The sequence below is a fragment of the Pezoporus occidentalis genome, unplaced genomic scaffold (assembly GCF_034315485.1).
Source record: "Pezoporus occidentalis ecotype Australia unplaced genomic scaffold, CSIRO_AGI_Poc_V1 ctg46, whole genome shotgun sequence".
Taxonomy (NCBI): domain Eukaryota; kingdom Metazoa; phylum Chordata; class Aves; order Psittaciformes; family Psittacidae; genus Pezoporus; species Pezoporus occidentalis.
In genome coordinates this window covers 5,553,351-5,573,652 of record NW_026915791.1, presented here as the reverse complement: position 1 = coordinate 5,573,652, position 20,302 = coordinate 5,553,351, and the positions used below count along the sequence as shown (strand labels likewise).

Below are 20,302 nucleotides of genomic sequence, written 5' to 3'. Positions count from 1 at the left end.
AGGAAACACTATGAGTATTCAAAAAAGAAAGGGTCTTCTACCTCTAATTTCTCTATTTCTCATTCTCTTGTATCTTGGAGGACGAAAAAGGTGGTTTACTTCTATTTTTATATGGTATTTCCGAAATTTGCAATTCTACCTTTTCCATATTTAATGATTGGTGAAAAACTCCAATTACAACGTCTTTGGAGATATAGATACATAGATAGATATATACGTAGATATATATATATATTTAATGTTGTTTTTTAATAGCATCAAAAGAGCTTTTGAAATTTGAAGCCAGTCAGGAGATGGTCCTGGACTGCACGTGAAAAAACTCTCCCAAGGATGCAGTTTTTGGGTTCTTCAGCACTGCATGAAATAAACAAGAAAAGAGAACCAGACCAAAAAGAAAGTAAGTGTCAACTGATACTGTTTAGCTTTCAGTCTGAAATAAAAAGTCCCTTACTCCAGCTATGCAGGGATACAGACATAAATTATCTACATGGGGATGCAGTGGGATCCTATGGCCTGGGAAGAACAGCCATGAATGATTATGACTCAAAATAACCCTTGTCAGGAGCTCTGGCTGATGACTGTAGCTGGGCTCAATGCTCTCTGGAGAATGAGAAAAAGTGCCTCTGGGCATGAAAATGCAGAGGAAAGAGAGATAAAGTCTGGGTTCCAGTTGACACCCCTGGTTCCCCTCCCGACAGTCTGCACGGCACAATGGGGTCAGTGAGGAGCTAGCTGACTCTCACAGTAAACAGCCAGTGAGGCCGGTGCTTTTTATCGATGCTAAAAGGACTCAGACACTTCCTGCCATTTAATCCAGGACCATTTTTCTTTCAAAGAACAGGAAAAGCCTCAAGAGATTCCCACAGTGATCGCAGCTGAGCCTGCTGCCAGGGTACTGGGAACACCGAGTCTGGGAGAGGATAGATGAGGGTTAGGAGAGAGACATCCCTTGGTTCTTCTTGCCACCCATTTACTGCAGACCTTCACACCACCCATTCCATTTGACACTTGCTAGACTTCAGCCTTGTAAATGGTTCCTTCAGTGTATCAGTTGTTTTCTGTAATGCACTGTGCATGCTTCTGCACATATAAACACAGCTGTATGCAGTGGTATGTGCCCTTTCCTTTCAGATTAAGTTTAGGTTTGAATGCTACCTTCCACCTAACTAAAACACAGCTGTATGAAATTACTCTTCTTTAAATTCACTTGCAGTTCCAACATCTCCTAAATGCAGGCTTTACATACACACTCATCCCAACCATCAAAGTCATCAGCTTAAATGGAAGTCTTCTGAAGAGAGTGCAGCCCTCTCTCAGCACTACATCTGATACTTCTCTTCATTTCTCTATGCATGCATCCACCTTAATTTATCCCTTCACTATTTCTCTCCTTTCTGCTACAGCAATTCACTTCCTGTTCCCAAATAATGGATAATTCAATGAATTCCTGAAAAAAATATAAAGTCATCAACTGTCACTTAACACTATAGTCTAGTGAGAGCTCATGAAAAAGGGTTTCTCCATTACATAGGTACAAACATGCACGTGCTTCAAATGACTCCAAGTACTTATGAGGTACCTTCTTAAATCGGACTGTAGCAAGCAAAAGGCCATTTTCCTTCTACTGTACTAACTTCCCCTGCCAAACATCCTTGACCCAAAAGGGTCTGGGAATAACTTAGCATCTGGCAGTGTAAGCTGTTTTTCCTCTTGGCTATCTCTCAGATCTCTAGTACTTTCTGCAGAACTCTGCTCACTGCTCAGGACCATCTTCCGACAGCCAGAATGTGTCTGCCCCATGGAATTCAATGCAGTACTGGCAATCAAATTCTAGGAAATCTTGGATTACTTTAGTCTAATTCTAGGGGGAAAAAAAAAAAAGTATATTTACAAGTACACTGGTACATCATCTTCTCCTGCTCTACCAGGAAGCATGAGTAAATCCTCTATTCCAACTGAAACTCTGCAAATCTCACACCACATGCCTTGTTGCCCAGGCCAATTTCCTCTAACTTGGTCCCCAAACCCATTCTTCTCATTGTACACTGCTACAAGTAATTTTTATCTTTTCACAAGGAAGACCAACAGAAGATCTTTTAGGTCAATACAAAGGCCTTCCAACACACTTAGAGGTAAGATATGACTGTTAGCAATCTTCCTATCTCCAACCTCAAAACAGTATTTGGTTGTGACAGAAGACTGTGCTTCAGTAAGCAAATCTCTCTCTTTACAGTCAATTTGGGGGCTAACATGCTAGGAGGGTTTTGTAAGCATTAGAAAAGTTTGTGTGAGGCTTTTTCAGTATCCATGGACAGCTTTGCTGCAGACACAGGATGTGAAATCATGGTGTGTTTTAAGATACCAGGGTTAACTTTCACTCAGGAGGAAAAATAAACACGTAAATACACAACCACCCCCTCATAAAGCCCATAACCAAGTGTAATTACCACCGAAGAACAGATGTCCATATTTATCTCATCTCTGTTCCATGACAACCTCCAAACTTACCTGGTATCCTGATAAAAGACCAGCCGTTCTGAGGCCTGATCCCTAACAGCCCTCCTGGATACTCTGGGAAGAACTGGGAGGATTGCTTCAGCCAGTCAGCTGCTAGTTCAGGGGCTCCATTGAGTACACATTGCTTTGCTTCCAGACATCCTCCTTCCTTCAGTGCCTTGCGCTCGTATTCTGCACTTCGGTCATTGCAGTAGAACTCCAGTGGCACAGCTGTTACCTACAAGTAAAATAATCATCAATATTCTTGTTCAGATTTCCCCTCATCCCAAGATCTCCAGTTCAGCTACCTTCCCACAGGATCAAATTTTAAGAATTAAAGTTACTGACATGTACAAATGGAATAAATCTTAAGCTGGGCTTAAAATAAGCAAAGATGCAACACCTTCCCACACCACAAAAAGTCCTGTGAACAACCAGGCATACACTACTTGCCTTTTGATAAACAATGCCTCATGCCAACTGCCACACAACTGATAGAAAAGTTGAGAGGAAAAGAAAAGTGTCCTTGCTGCACCTTTCATTTTTGCCCTTCACAATCAAGTATATACCTAGCAGAGATGAGACTTACCTATCGTCCTTAACAGAAACTCATGTGATAATGTAATATTAGGAAGATACATAGATTAAAAAGGAAAACAAATGAACAGGGAAACATCCCTATTTTGGAACAGCACATTTCTTGGGCTTGACAGCTGAACTGAACAGAAATGGGCTGCAGGAACAGTGTCAGTGAGCACAGGGTGATCTTTTTCTTCTGGCTATTCTCCGAATTCCTTTCCCTATTACCTGCTTTAGTATATACAACTCAGCTGGGCAGACTAGTGTTGCAAACACAGCAACTCTGATTTCATGCCACGTGAGCTATTCTGGAATGGTTCCATCATCATTTTAACTCCCTCTGCTTTGCCACGTCCACCCAAAGCTGTACAGAAAGCAGAAGGTCCAAACAGCTGTATGCCAATGACTGTAATATCCTTAGGTAAGGAATCTGTTCCAGCAGACAGGGCTGGCCTTTGTACAATCCAGAGCTTTCTCTTACCTCACTCATACCAGGGCAAGGGACAACTTAAAGATACTGCAGTAATAAAAACCAAAAGCGGAACTAAGCCATGGTACACACCACAACAGCCTGGGTTTTAGTTTTGATACTTCACCAAGAGTTAAACCACGTGATCCAAGCAAATACAAGTAGAACACTCTCACACAACTATAAATACACAACAATTCACTTATCCAGCACAAGAATCATTCCAATAAAATGCAGATCACCAACTTCTTTCTATTTTTCCTGAATATAAATATGTTTTGGGCCAACATTCTGGGGTGTTTACAAAAGCTATTTATAAGCAAGTTTAGACAAGAATGCTGGTAGAAACTTTCACATAGTACCTACAGACCTAATTATGTGTTGAAACTCATCTAAAATTGCATCTAAACTTGAATATTAGCCAAAATAACCTTACAGTATGGGCTTATAACAGAGAGAAGTTACAAACTTGCAATCCTTTGCAGGTTTCTTCACCAACATAGGAAGCAAATATATCATTACTTTGCAAGTCGTTGTTTTGATTTCAAAAGTAAAATAGGGAAAAAAGAAATCCGTGTAAATCCATGTAAGTTAAAAATATTGTCATGAATCCTAACAGTGTGCGAATGACATTACCTATGGGAATACGAAAAGCAATGTGACAAATGAAAATGAATGCAGGGGAAACCAAGCTTGCAAAAGTTTTCACATTATAAAAAAGGAAGTGGATCTGTGTTGGAAAAAACAGTATGGGGGTCTTCAGGTTTTGATAGGGAACAGAAAAGTAGTGGGGTTTCTGCACAATTGAGTAGGGGTGGAAATTACTGTGATAATGGAACATTAAACATTAAAAGAAATATCTTTTTATTGCAGATTAAAAGCTTTCAAGCATTTGGAGGGGTTTTAATTTTTTGTTCCAGCTTACTCTAGCATGACATAATTAACTGTTGCATACTAAGAATCATAGATATGAAGCATTATATCATGCAAATGAAGGTATTTTAATGACTTAACTAAATGATCAGCAATAAAATAGTTTAAATATCACCAGTTTTAAATACTGTTAGAACAGTAAGGTGAAGGGAGCAACCCATACCTCAGGACATACTGCCTGATACCTTAGATGCTGGCTGCACCTCTCTGAATGTTTACCAGCTAACCCTAAGTAAAAGGTATTGAACAAGATCTTCTGGCTGGAAGCTGTGGTCCAGTCCTGTTTTACAGGAGCTCTGTGGAATAGATTCACCTCACAGAGACTTCTCTTTGCAAGAGCCAAACAATTGTTTAAACGGATTCATGAGCACAATTATAGTACGTATTAAAAAAGCAGACAAAATCTTGCAATAATGGTAAAGCCACTGCTTTGCAAAAAGCCAAGAGCTATTTTTAAACCAGTCTGGCTTATGGGTCTATACATACAGCCACCTGAAACACTGCAAAGTGAAACAGTCTGTGTTAACACTTTGTACACATTTCCATCACTCAAAACAGACTCTTAGGGTTGATGCTATCTTGTACTGCCATCTGCAGTCAAAGCATAGGACTGATTTTTGAGGGAGATGGCAAAATCTCTCAATTCAAACATGCAACCCCAGCTCTCTCAGGCCTGTCTCTATAGCAGAGGTGCTCCATCCCTCTGAGCATCTTCATGGCCTCCTCTGGACTTGCTCCAACAGGTTCACATCCCTCTTGTGTTGGGGGCCCCAGAACTGGATGCAGGACTGCAGGTGGGGTGTCACAAGAGTAGAGGAGAGGGGGAAGAATTACCTCCCTCAACCTGCTGGACACACTTGTGATACAGCCCAGCATACAGTTGGCTTTCTGTGCTGCAAGCACACACTGGATCTATTGAAACCAAACAACACTGCTTGAAACTGAATTAGTCAGTTTACTAATCAGAATACAAGATCCATCCTCCAAGCTATATGCACCCCAGAAAACTGCCTGCATAGAAAGAAAACTACGACACTGACTCGCCCCTCACCATCCCATAGCTGCTATATAAACATGCACTCCTATCATTCACTCCATTAACTTCCCAAAATTCATCACAGGTCAAACAACAACAGAAGGCTACAGTTTCTGAGAAGATATGTGTCCTTTCTGCTGCTTCAGGTCTTCTGCACTCCTGCCAAAAGTTTCTTACAAGCATAAAATTAAGTCTTTGTATTCTTAGAAACAAGAAGCTATGCTTCCACTTAACCATCTTTAAACACCAGCAAAGCCAAAACAAGTAACTTTTATTCATGAGAATAAATATTAGAGACGATCTCTCCTTGCCCTTCCCTTCCCCTTCATATGTAGCCTTCTAAGCCCCTTCTCCTCCCTTCCTGATGTAGGGGGAAGTATTCCACATATTCTTCATCTGTAATGCAAATTTAGGTACAAAGAGTGAGAAAACAAAGGAATCTGAAGGAGAAGTGGCTTTCACAATTTACTCTTGGAATAACTGCTTGTTCCTGAACCAGGTAATCACAGAATCATAGAATGGTTTGTGTTGGAAGGGACCTTGAAGCTCATCCAGTTCCAACCCTCTGTCACGGGCAGGGACACCTTCCACTAGACCAGGCTGCTTAAAGCTCCATCCAAGCTGGCCCTGAACGCTTCCAGGGACAGGAATTTGTTGTGACTGGGAGGTGATGTGTGACTTTGAGAAGTTCAGTTCGGATTTCTGGCCCCTGGAGCTGCAGGCACAGATGAATTCAGCTCAAGCAACAGCATGGAGGTAATAAGCACAGAGTCCTACTTGCCATCTACCCTTCTCCAGATGCATATGTATAACTGCATGTGGACCCATTTGATCAAGCTTACAGCAGTAACATCAACAGTGAGTAAAGAACATAACATCTGTACGGTCTGGTAATAAAAGTATGTTTTGCCCAATTTTGTCAAGATCCAACAACATGGAATGCAGTATCCACAGACTTCAGAAGGTCTCTTGTGTCGGCCCAGGAAATTTTAGCTAAAATAATTTCAAAATTCAATTGATAGGTGATGGACAATCCCAAGCATACCACTTAATATCCAAAAGATTTAGAAAATTCCAATTCAAGTAATTCTTACACAGTGCAATTTGGTGTTTCCTTTTTGGCACATAAGCTGATGCAATGAGAGACAACTAACATCCTTTTCAAAAAGGCACTGCTCCTCAGCTCCCTTTTGTCATCAGTGTTGACCAAACAATCGCTCCATTCTGTTCATAGCATATCTTCATCTCCCTCTCAGATTATTGGGGAACAATCTACTTAACCTCTTCTGTAATTTTACTGCTTTTGGTACTAGGAGAGAAAGTGAAATCTTATGTATCTCAGAACAACTCCTGTGAGGTACATCTCAGAACTCTCCTTTTCCCTTCAGGGCACATTACAGTCACTTCCCCTACAAAAAAACTACTATTGAATACAGTAGCAAAAGGATATCCTCACAACAGTTTTACCCAACCAAAAGAAAGTAATAGATCATCCTGTTCCTACGACACAATTCTAACAAGATTTAAAACACAATAGAAAATACATAATTTACAACTTAACTTGGGACTTACCCGTGGACTGGCTATGCACAGGAAGGACGGCAGCTCAGTCACCTGGCAGCACCGTACATATGAGGTAGCTGATCTCCTTCGATGTATGACATGATCTGAATAGCCAGTAACTGCTTTACAGTGGCTGCTGAACACAAGGTTCTGAAAACAAAATTAAAACTAGTAAGTTACTATGTCTATAAAGAAATACTCTTAAATATTGTGACCACTCATGAGAAAGACAGACAAAAAACACTGGCCAAGTATCTCTCTTTGTAAAAGGAAACTACATCTTTTGCAGTGAGAATGTATGGGATCTTTGTGCAATTATCAGAACATTCAAATCCTGAAACAGTTGAAATTAAAATAGCCCGCACCAATACCTGTGTTTATGCCCAGCTGGAACCAGAAACAAGTTTTAGGCTCTTTGAACTTTTTGACTTTAGCTTTTATAATGAAGGAAAGACAGGAATATTCTTAGGTCTGCCCCTCAAGCTGTTTTCAAGCTAATCCTTGATCTATTCTGAAGCATAAGTAAAACGAAATTTAAAAGAGAAAAAAAAAATAAGATTCTAAATGAGACTAGTCTGGTACCCTTGGACTTTCATCGTTTCCAACTTTTTCTTCCTTTTCTGTGCAAACCAGCTCTGAACTTTAACCTGAGAACTTTCAAGATGGCAGCATGGTTACTCATACACATGAACACACCCATGTATAAATCCTGGAACTTGCCACATGTGTATCAATATCCTTTTGATAGAGAAAAATGTACTGATTCAGAAGTGGGGGCATTGAGATGCACCAGCATTAAAAAAAAAAAAGGGGGGAATTTTGAAGATGCTCAACCCCACACAGAAAAATATCAGAAAACTAAATTTCCTAGAGCAGGTTGCTCCAAGCCCCATCCACAACTTGGCCTTGAACACTGCCAGGGATGGGGCAGCCACAGCTTCTCTGGGCACCCTGTGGCAGCACCTCAGCACCCTCACAGGGAACAATTTCTTCCTAATATCTCATCTCAATCTCCCCTCTGTCAGGTTAAAGCCATTCCCCTTGTCCTGTCACTACAGGCCCTTGTAAAAAGTCCCTCTCCAGATTTCTTGTGGGCCCCTTTTAGGTACTGGAAGACTGTTGTAAGTCCTCCCCTAAGCCTTCTCCAGGCTGAAGAAACCCAACTCTCTCATCCTGTCTTCATAGAAGAGGTGCTCCAGCCCCTGATCATCTTCATTATGTATTATCATTACTTATAATTATTTTTTAAAGCACGCAGGGCATTCTTCTGCATACTACAGGAAACAAGCAGCAATTTTAATCACATAAGAGGTATACCTTTCATTGATCACAGGATGTGCCCTCCTAGCTTTCCTAGCAGTTCACTTAAGTAAAATGTGACTAGTATCTAAAGCTTTGGCATTGCTCTGCCCCAGTTCCTAATGCACCAGAATCAGCTGCATGCTACTTTCACTTTACAGAGCCTCCCAATTTCCTAAAATCCCAGTGTTTGAAGTTCTATACAACAGGGTACATGACAGAAGCAGACGCCTTGTCTATAACATTGCAACTGGATATATGTATTCCTCCATATTAAGAAAAGCCAACTAAAACCATCCACAGCAGCACTTTATTATGGATCATAAATTCTGGGCCCTTTCCATTTCCAGAAGTAAATTCACTGGGCAAGATGCAGACTGCTAACGTGTATAATTTGGAACCCGCTGACAAGGGAGAAATACAGCCTTACTGTACATAGGTGCTAGCACCACCTATGAAATAGAGTTACTCCTAGCATGTAAGTGGGTCTTTCAGTTGCTACCAGCATGACTTGTGGCGCGGAGCTGGCAAAAATAAAGTGTGTATGCTCTGCCTGAACATCCGCTCCTCCCTATAGAAGGTTGAGCGCAGAAAGAGCTGACAATAGCCTTTCACTGACACTCAGCAGGGCTAAAAAGCACAGGTCAAAGCTTGGGCCACACTGGATATGTGATCCCAAAAGCAGGCTTTACTCAGCTGGCAATTCTTCATCAGTAATGCTGGCTTAACACAACTGCTTCACATGTTCACTCCTGTCCCCGCAGAGCCGCTTCTTGTTGACCTAGCTGTTTGTACTCCTTAAGATGCTGATCAAGAGGAAAACAAACCCTTACCCCTCCACTCCAAGTTAGTTTTGTGATCTGTTTCACCACCTGGTAAAACAGGCCGTGTGCTGAAACAGCAGAGTGGGAAATACAAGGCTGGGAGAACCTGGCTGTGGGCAACAGATGTGAATGGTGGCTTATTCGTCTGAGGACCAGAAGTGGTGGCAACAAAGCACCAGCACTGCTGCTGAAAGGGGAGAAATCCCTTCCATGGCATTTGTGCCACTTCTTGCTCGAGTTATATCACCTGCCTATCCCTCCAAAAAGCCTATTTACCTACACATGTAACCAAAGAACCAATTCAACAGCCATGAAAAAGTAAGTTTTCTGCAGTTGGTGCATACAGGATGTGACAGTGCAAGCCCACATCAGCGGAGGCAGGATTCAGCAGCTGGGAGTAAAGAAAGTACAGCAAGGATCAGAAAGGAAGAGCGACTTCCTTCCCAGCAACAGCAGGCTAGTATATGGACTCAGACCAACTGCCTTTGAGTTAAGTAAAAGCCCACTCACTGGGGGTACAACTCATTTTACAAAGAGGAATCAGTGTTGCATGCAGTCACAAGAGCTTTCCAGTAAGTGTTACAACACCAAGTGTTGGCATACTGATTGTGGCCCTGGTCACGAGAGGAGTTTGGTAACTATTTCCTGGAAAGCAAGAATACAAGAAATGGCTAACAAAGTGTAATTCCAAACCTATGCAAGTTTGTTATTTAATTCTCTTTTGGAAAACAATATCAAAGAGCCATCAAAGATGGCTTTAGCCCTATTAGAAGTACCCAGGAAGAAACATAAAGGAAAACTTCCAAGGTATCAAAAATAATTGAAAAATTTTACTTTTGCATATATAGAGTATTAGAAGTAAGTCTTGTACATGGGCATTAATCCGGTTTTCAGTGCTATGCTTCCTGCGTACAAATTATGAACAGGTCACAAGAAAACATCCCTATCTGAGTTCCCTGACATACGTAGCAGTTAAGTATTCATGAACAGAGCAGACACCAGATACAACAGGGACAGTGGAAACCAGCTTCCATCAGTCACATACATGGAAAAGACTGGGTAAAGTTACAGAACTGAACACAGCCACAGCTCTGAAATGGATCCTACACCTTAGTACAACAAAGCCAAGAACTCAAGAGGATTGTTAAAAAGTAAGAAGTACACATCTACTAAAACTGTGCAATACAAAGGAAGTGTTGGAAGAGGCTTTCCTATACTGCAGAGCTCCAATTAAATATGGGTGGTTGCTACCAGCATCTTAAGCTCATTAACAATCCTACCTAATAGAAAGAAAATTAGGAAAGCAAAGGATAGAAGAGTTCATTTCAACAGATCAGATTTTACATTAATTTAAATAGAATCATAGAATAGTTAGAGTTGGAAAGTACCTTAAGATCATCTAGTTCCAGTCCCCTGCTATGGGCAGGGACATCTCACACGAAACCATGTCACCCAAGATCAATCGATACAAATGAATACACATCTTCTGGAGGTGCTGAATAAGGGGAATGAAGAGACCTCACACTTCTGTGTTTATGTGAAGAAACTCATACTATATTTAGACAGATGTTACCTCAATTTCCGAAAGATCCGTTAAAAATAAATGTGGGGTTTTGTCTACTGACTTATTTTCATGGTTTGTCTCTTGTATCGGAAATGCTGATCTGAGCGGTTAAGAAAAGCCTTTCCAGATTTATACCATTTCCTTTTTCCTCTGTCTCTCTCCCTCCTCACTCCCTACACGTTACTATCTTATGAAGCCCTAGAGAAAGCCTCAGGGAATTTTACATTGAAAGTTTCTCAAATCTGGGCTTAGACGAAAACAGTGAGGTCATTTTCACCCATGATGCTGCTCGCTGCTAAAAGGCATGCTTGTTTTGCACACCTTTAAGAAGCTCTACATATAAGCTCTGAAAACTAAATCCTGCAAATACAGGTTATTTTCAAGTGACTTCAGGTGGTAATTTGTCTAACGTGCAGGTTAGAAAACAGATCTAAAGAATCTGTCGTAACTGTAGGACTAAATGTCCTTTAGATTTACTGGGGTTATCACAAATGCACTGTATTGCACACACTGATGAACTCTGCTTCTCAGCTGGCTGTTTTCTCCATAAAAGGTAGTAGTTACACCAGTCACTAGTCACACATAGTCACAGCACTGGGACCTCTGAGCCACAAGGAATGACTTCCTCAAAGGACAGAAATTATTTGGAGAAATCAAATTACATGTTTAAGTCATGCTATGTTGGGGCACAGGTGGGACTGTAGCCTACCTATATGCTTTACATTTCATTTTTAATATTAAAACCTACATGTGCACATTCTGATTTAATGTCTATAACATTAACTCACCTCCTCTAAGAAAATTTAACAACTTCCAATTTTTTCGTATTTATACACACTAACCCAAAGGGTATGCAAAGATCTGTATATTCTACATACATAAAAATGAATGCTACCTTCTATAAGGGCATACAACTTTTTATACCATCTTCTACTCTTTTACTGTTAGGCTGCAACACAGATGATCCCACACAAGTTCTCTTTAACCATACCAAGGAAACAACAGAGCTATAGTGCAGTTTTAGAGATAAGTTATTACACAGTCATTATACCAACTGCTGAATGTAATCCCAAAAAGCTAACTGAAAACAAATTCATACAGCACAGCATTTTATGAAGCTAGACATGGAAACATGGAATATTTGAACACCAGCACAGCCAGAGTTAACTGGCATACACGCTCAGTTGGCTTGCTCTTTGTTTGATAACTAGGAGGACTCATTTTGTTGGCTTTGCTGTTAACACTGCAAAACATGACACCAAGTCCAAGGTTGGTTTCCTACTGCTTATGCGTCTTCAATTTCAACTTCCTCTACACACTATTCAATTGAATTCTGGCTATCTCCTTTCCCCTTCCAGACTCATGAACAGAAGCAATATTCCCTAGAGAAATTTGGCACAATCTGTTTCAGAAGAGGTTTTTTTACTGCATATCTGCTAACTGCCCCAGATGCTTTCCTGACTCTGTGCTAGCACTTTTGTGAACTTATTTCCCAGTGAAACAAATCAATGGAGCTATAACCTAACTCAGGAAATCAACAGCAATTTAGTCATAAAAAGACAAAACCTTCACACACATCCCAGGCAAAAGATTAGAGTAAACGACCTTGCATTACACAGTAAGATGAAAACATCTGGAGTCTCTCAGCCAGCAGCAGAAACAGATTTCACAGAAAGACACCACTGACAATGCTTGTCCACCAGCTCTGAAACACTGCTTGGCTGAAGTCTCTGCTTTTCCCAGGGCTGCAATAATGTATTGAATTTGATCTATTTCAGTCAGAAACCAAGCACCTTACATGTAGGAAACATTACAAAACTCTTAAGCTGACATGTAGAATCCATCCCTGATACGTCACGAGTCTAGTTCTGCTGCTTCAGTAGCATTTTTAAGACTTCTAATTCAACTGATTTATTCTTTATAGCAGTTTTGAAATGCATCACCACATGGAAGACAGTAGTTAAAATTACTTCTCTATTCAGCTCTCTGAACTTTATATACTGGATCTAATAAAACAGATAATAAAATGATCCTGCTTCCAAGTTTGTTTTCCCCAGTTGTATAAGGATAGAAAGGTTTAAATCATTTGCCAGTCATGAGGATTTGCTACCTACCTCCGCAGCACAAAACTGTTGCTTACCTGCAGCAAAGTGCAGCTGTGCAAGTTAGGGAAAGACAGCGGGAAATTTACATCAAGCAAGAAATCCCTGTTCCTCAGAAAACATGACCCCTGCTGTTTCTCCCCTTCAGTTTCCACCCAGGAGCGAATGTGATGGAGCCTGTAGGATGCTTTCAGAGACAGGAAAAGAGCTAACCACCTGAAACAGAACACAGTACATACATTCATTCACTGCTTTGTGAAAGAAAGGCTTGAGGATATTTACAGCATAACTATTTGATGCAAATGTTTCTTTCAGAACATCAGGCTTACAGTGCCCTGACTTAAATATTTTTTGCTGGATGTTTTCCAATTACATTACTCTTATATTATTTTTTCCTAAGGTGGCTTAAGTGAAGTGATTAAATCAGAAGAAACTTCAAAGCACTTGTTTAAAAGGCTTGAGTCCAAGTTAGCCACTGCTACTTAAAACTGCACTCTGATTTCTCTGTTAATTGCTCCATATATAAATTATTCATAACCTGCATAATGAATGCAGTATTTATAATACAGATCATTCAGACAGGTCCAGAGAAACTGGATTTGTGTTACTGAAACACAACAAGAAACACGAGTCCCAAATAGTCACAATATAAGAATATTAGCCCTAAGCAAAACACATTTATTAATAAAGACTTGCTCTTAATCTCAGATTTCTTACAGGCACTATCTAACATCAGTCAGAGTACTGTCCATTGCATACACTGTAACTTACACATACAGTTCACAATGCTAAAATTCCATTACATATTAAAACCAGGTATGTGGAAACTAGACAACATGGTTCACAGCTGAAGAACAACTGTCACAGCACAAGTGTATTCCGTGTGTGTTAAAACACATGCTCAAGAGCAATTGGCAACCACTGCAACAAACTGGCCTTCAGAAGTCTGAATTTTGCACTTGCTAATGTCAGCAACCTACAGTATGATGTTAAGTAAACTCTTCTGTGGCCCTTTGACAGTCTTGTGTATTTACAGTGTCAAATCTTTGTTAACAGAGGTTTTCTTTTGACAGTCATACAAATCACCTTGCATAATGGTGCCTGCAATATTAGATAATAGACAAATGGTAATATTAAGAGGCATAGAAAATGCATGTTTACAGAGATGCCTCGGACATCACCTGTGCTTTTCCTACAATTACTAAAGGGGAAAAAAACACCCAAAAAAGTTGTCCTCACCTGGCTAAATGTCCCTGATTCATGAGGTTTGCCATTTCCGCTGGAGAGACATCAATAAACCGGAGGAAAGAAAAACAGCTTTCTTCGTTGATGCCTACATCACAGAAATACTAAAGTTAGGCCAACACATTTCACAGACACTCAACTGAAAAAAATAAACTTACTCCATCAATTCAAGATACACATTCTCTCACATATGACAAATCTAGGTGACTAAACAGGGGATCATAATTTAACCTGGATCTTTCAGAAATACTGCAAATTTTATCTGAATCACTGCTGGCTGATTCCAAGGTCTAGTTCATTTTCCAGTCTGGGCAAGAGAAAGGAATTTTACCAAGACAGAAACCCCATTCTAGGGCAGAAAATCACGCAGCCAGTAAGGACATTGATTTCACTTTGTAAGAATAGATAGACACTGTGCACATTTGCGAATCCAAACGCATATCTACTAGACAGCTGACCAGAACACACACATCTCAGGATGTCTGCCAAACATGCTCCCTCTCACCCAGCCAGCCCAGCCAAACGGGTTGGAAGGAGATGTAGGAATTGATAGAGGAATGTGAGTATGGGGATAACGATGTAACAGGTATGGTGAGAATGATGGAAACACTGCAGTGAAGGGTGGGGAGCAGAAGAGATACCTTGCACTGTTAATAAAGAAAGCCTTTCAGGCCCACCCATGCACACTGCATATCCCCAATATCATTTGTATCTTTTTTAATTTCTACACAAAAACTATATTGCCAAACTTATTTTCCTTTTATGGCATGTCAAAAAAGGTCCCCAAGGAAAAGCCTCTCTCGTGAAACCCCACTTGGAGTCCTGTGTCCAGTTCTGGTGTCCGCAACATAAGAAGGACATATAGCTGCTGAAGCAAGCCCAGAGGAAGCCATGAGCATGATCAGAGGGCTGGAGCACCTCCCGTATGAATGTAGGCTGAGAAAGTTGGGGCTGCTCAGCCTGGAGAAGAGAAGGCTGCATGGAGACCTCATAGCAGCCTTTCAGTATCTAAAGGTAACTACAAGGATGCTGGGGAGAGACTCTTCACTAAGGACTGTAACGACAGGACAAGGGGTAACAGGTTAAAACTTAAACAGGAGAAGTTCAGGTTAGATATAAGGAAGAAGTTTTTTACTGTGAGGGTGGTGGGTTACCGGAATGGGTTGCCCAAGGAAGTTGTGAATGCTCCACCCCTGGCAGCATTCAAGGCCAGGTTGGACGGAATCTTGGGTGACATGGTCTACTGTGTGGTGTCCCTGCCATGGCATGGAGGTTGGAACCAGATTATCTTAAGGTCCTTTCCAACCCTAACTATTCTATGATTCTATGGTGATTCTATGAATACCAAAACAAGCAGAAAACAGAATAATCAGCAAGACATACAGAAGTTAAAGTTACAGAGAAGCAGAGACGCCTATAGCTGCATCTGGTTCTTCATACTTGTAAAGGGTTTTGCATAACTGAACAGGGCCATACTAAGAGATTTCAGCATAGTAATGCAGCCATTATTTCTCTTGTTTTTTCTCCCAGTTTTTCCAACTCTTACAGTGAAGCAGTCTAATCAACTCTTTTGAGAAAAAAAAAAAAAATCAATCACCTATGATAATAAATTGTATTTTATAAGCAGCTTATGTGATTGTTTTTGCTCATTGGTTAGATCCTGGGTCACTTGCATCTCATCTATTTTCTACTTGAAAGAGAAGTTGGCAGTTTAAAATATGATACAGAATATACTGAAATGAATCCAAGATTTACCTGAATTGAATCTGTGAAGAACTCACATTAAACTAAAAAGGCAGCATTAATCCCTTGAAGCAAGTTAAAACAAGACAGGAAGAATAGAACAAGAGACTGCAGTAGGATTAAACAGTAACCAACTAACAAGCTGTCTCCATATAATTCTTCCAGCTGCTTCTATCTGCTCCTCATTGAATGTTGTTCCTCATATGTAAAAGTACAAATACTAACAAAATTTCACCAAATTTTAACCAGATTATCTCAGCGGACTAATTGATCTGGCCTGTCAGTCCTTCTCACTGAGGAAGTTACATCTCATGCAAGTGTGCATCCCCATTTGATTCCCAGCACTGTAAACCTACCCTTCCTATGGAAGAGAGACTGCTGGATGTGGTCTGGTGCAAATGGCGAAAGTGAAACCCGTAACCACCTGAAAATGAAAGCAACAAAACCAAGTAAAATCACTAGTGTTCAATTACACAATCAGCAGAAAATGCAGAGTAACCATTCAGTTCTCCACTGTAAGTATTTCAGCACCCTAGACAACTGGAATTGCATGGAAGTAAGAGCAAAGCATCATCAGCCCACAGGCACTATTGTTAATTTGATGCCGAGACACCCCACTGCTCTGGAATTGCATTATACAGTGTAGAACAGTTAGTCTCATCTTCAAACATGGCTTTCTCATCTTTGCCCTGAGCACTCCTCATAACTGATGCACACAAAATTAATCAAGAACTGACACAGTTGGACAAAACGGCAAACTGCATGCAGGCAGCTTCTATTCATCCCAAGTAAGCATTAAAAGCTGTCAAGGCACTAGCAGATGCTGAAGATATACCATGTCACAGACAAGCAGATACTGATAGCTTCCTTAAACATGAAAACTCACTGAAGGGAAACCCCAGGGCTTTTGGTTTTGTTTTGTATTTTAAAGAATTCTTTTAAAGCCTAATTCTATTACACATCATCAGCAACAACTCTGAATTCCTCTTCCTGACTTTCGTATTCAAAGGGATCTTTGATAATCAGGATTCCACCAAGGGTAAGAATCAGATATCAGATGCTTAACAGCTGAATGAACAAAAGAAAACTAGGAATGCATTGCTTGGCCAATGTACGGTAACATACACCAGGGAGTTAATTAGCACTTACAAAACTAAAATAAATCTAAGTAATAATATTAAATATGCTAAACTGGAGAGGAAGTGGAATAGGCTTGCCTGTCCCGTGAGTGATTGAAGACCCTGATCTGTCCATGACGGTAGATAAACTTTGAAATCTGGTATGGCTTTAGGGAGATGTGAAATGGAGACCAAGTTTCTTGTCGCTCAAACAGCTCTGGGTGATTGCACACCTATAAGAAAGAGAGCAAGTCAAACGCTGGGAGGAATTCATTTAGTCAGGTGCAGCATTTACATCCCAAATCAATACAACTATTGATCCCTATAGTACTGCACTGATATTTTAGTGTATCTACCAATATTTGAACACAGCATCATATCTTTCCCTCTTCACATAACAGCTGTCGCCTCTTCTTCCTAAGTGAATGATTTCCTCACAACCAGTTTGGAACTAGACCAGTTAGCAGATGCATGCACCATTTGGCTAAAGCTCTCCTACCCAAACATCATGCTGCACTGCATCAGAAACACAACTGAACTGTGTTCAAATTTGCTTGCCTATGCCAGAATTTTTTTTTATATGGTGTTTTCTAGAAGCCGTATTTTATTTCTGTGCTAACAAATGATAATTCCTTTTAAAACAGCCTTACCTTCCTGAACTGCATGACTAGGTTCATGAGACTACTAGTGGTGGTCTGTGCTTGCTGAGTAGTGCCCATTGAGGACTGCAAGAGGTCATCAATAGAGATTTTGTTTTTCAGGGCTTGGTATAACAGCTTCTGTCGACTTGTCTGCTGGCAGTACATAAGAATTTCAATCTGAAAAACAGTAAATAAAGATTTAGCCTTTCGTGTCTCTGAAATGGAAGATGAACCACATCAGTACACACAAAGGACAGAGAAATATATCTTAAGGAAAACATATCTTTCCCAAAAAATACATATACAGGTGGCTACATTCACATCTAATTCAGGATCCAACCTGGGAAAGTTTAGGTAATGATGTAGAAGACAGACCTTTAAAAGCATGTGAGCACAACTAAGTAAACAGATTCAGAAGAAGCTCTGAAAATATCAGATCTGCAGCTGATCGGCTTAAAATCTGACCTCAATTCTACTATCCTACTGTTAAAATGCTACCCATTTAGAGCCGTCTTCAACATGTGTCAGGAGCCCATGACAGTGACAGATGCATCACATAATTACAGTGTCTGTGGGAAGCTCTAGTTCTGAAATTAATAAGAACATCACAGCCACGTAGATGTCTCTTAACCACTGGTCCCCATAATCTGGGGACATGCTGACTACAAGATCATCCAGTATTGCTAACACCCACATGAAATTAAGAGACTAACAAGAGGGAAGAGTATGATGTTGCCACTATGCATTTCTTGCTCTGTAAAGACAAGCAAAAAAAAAAAAACAAAACCCTAAATCCACGCCACACCCTTCACAAAGACAACTGGTGATGTTTATCACCGAATCACTGCTGTATCAATCTCCTTCACCTCAATTAGTGATATTTCTATCAACTTAATCAGGCTTAAAGGTTTCTATTTGTAACCACTAACAAAAGGTTTTCTCTAGGAGAAAAGTTTATTAATTAGGGATTCTTCAGTTACATTCACATCTAATGAGATTGCTGGGATGTGGTGCCAGAAACTGAAGGTCTGTGAAAGGTCTACAATCAAACTTCAAGTATGCAGGCTGCCAAATGAGTTTGCGAAAGCCAAATCAGAGAACAGAGCTATGACAATGACGTTGAAATACTCATTCCAGATAAATACTTTTTCTCACCTTATCTGACAGCTCATTTTCCACATCCTTCTTGATTCTTCTCAACATGAAAGGCTTCAGGATCATGTGCAAGCGGGACAGTTGGTCTGAAACAAAGGGAATGGGGAATAAGGAACAATTACTTCAAAGGAGAAAACTATATGGTTTTCTGCTACAAATTAAGTCCCTTACTCCATACAGCACATGAGTCCTTACACCACCAAGTTGGTATTTCTCTGTTGGTATTTCTTTTTCCAAATGAATGCTGTGCTACACTATTTATGAATCTGAAGATCTGCATCAAGGAATGAAGTTCTAAAGCATTTTTTATGTTCTATATTTCTCTGGGCTGAACAATATGGGCTCAAATTTATCATTGACTATTAGTGCAAAAGAAATTGTCCCATGAGACAATGTTCACGAAGAGATCATTACATTTTTAAGTCTCACCCACCAAAATCATAGCATCACAAGAACAGGGCATACAGTACTGACAGACAACTGCAGTCTTTACAATAACCTGTAAGAACAAAACTTCTGTGTACTTGAGAACTCTTAAAGCCTTTACTTTGTGACAAGTTCCAACTGTGCTGTGCTCTACTCCAATTACATATCAACTATCTTACTCAGCTAGATTTTTCTATCCCCTAAAATTTGCTGTTAAGATTTCTGCCCCCTCCAATTTTTTTTATTTTCTTCTGGAGCACAAAAGGCGTTTGGTTTGTGTTGCAGATACTTATAATATTTGTTTTCCTCTGTTTGGGAAGGAGGAAGACTGGAGACAGGCAGCAAATCAACATTTTCACTATAAGTTTTTCTATTCATTGCACAAGCTAGATTACAGTCAGAAACACAAACTTGCGCATAAACTATGGACAACAATCCTTAACATTCCAATCCCATTATGCACCCACTACTTTAGATGATGTTTCTCATACAAAAAATGAGAGATAAAGTTTAACCATTAGTAGTTGAGAAAGGCAACAGATTTTTTTTTTACATAAAAATTACTGCAGTTACACCTTGCACTTACTCTCATCAATGGCAGACTTGTTCTCTGCATGACTCTCTATGTCCTTGGAAAACCACTCATTGAACTCTTCATGGGAATCAAACAGCGTTGGCATGATAAAATGCAGTAGGGCCCACAGCTAAAAGGAGAGGAGAAAACAACAGATCAGCAAAAGTCACCCTACTGTGGGCAAGGTAACCAAGGATCTCAAACTCTTGCAGGTCCTTATGAGCAAAATCACTCTGCAAGAGTACAAGACATGGCAAAATCAAACAAAAACCCAGCTGCATCCTCTTCCTCCTCACCCTCCTGACAAATGCCAGATATATCAACAAGACACCATTAGAAAGCAGTGAGAAACACACCACAGTGATTTCAGCCAACTGAAGGAAAAGCCACAAGAATTAGATTTCATCCTGAAATCTAGGTAATTACTCACCATCAGGTATCTTCAGTTTCATTTTTATCTGGATGTGTGGCACATTTCTGCATTTTCCCTCCCGGAGCTGCTCCCATGTTTGTTTGGCAGTGGTTTGCCACAACC

At 40.2% G+C, this 20,302-nt stretch overlaps 1 protein-coding gene across 3 annotated transcripts in view; it reads right to left on the bottom strand.

Annotated features, from left to right (window-relative positions):
* Window positions 1-20,302, bottom strand: part of INO80 (INO80 complex ATPase subunit) — a 370,843-nt gene that overhangs the window by 326,175 nt on the left and 24,366 nt on the right. For all 3 annotated transcript variants that reach the window (XM_062635778.1, XM_062635775.1, XM_062635776.1), the window contains exons 18-26: window positions 19,780-19,897; window positions 18,768-18,853; window positions 17,622-17,789; window positions 17,071-17,204; window positions 16,210-16,277; window positions 14,105-14,198; window positions 12,904-13,081; window positions 7,086-7,226; window positions 2,509-2,734 (exon numbers count right to left, since the gene is read on the bottom strand). In XM_062635778.1, coding sequence (XP_062491762.1) covers window positions 2,509-2,734; window positions 7,086-7,226; window positions 12,904-13,081; window positions 14,105-14,198; window positions 16,210-16,277; window positions 17,071-17,204; window positions 17,622-17,789; window positions 18,768-18,853; window positions 19,780-19,897 — 1,213 coding nt within the window. The remainder of the gene's footprint in view (window positions 1-2,508; window positions 2,735-7,085; window positions 7,227-12,903; window positions 13,082-14,104; window positions 14,199-16,209; window positions 16,278-17,070; window positions 17,205-17,621; window positions 17,790-18,767; window positions 18,854-19,779; window positions 19,898-20,302) is intronic.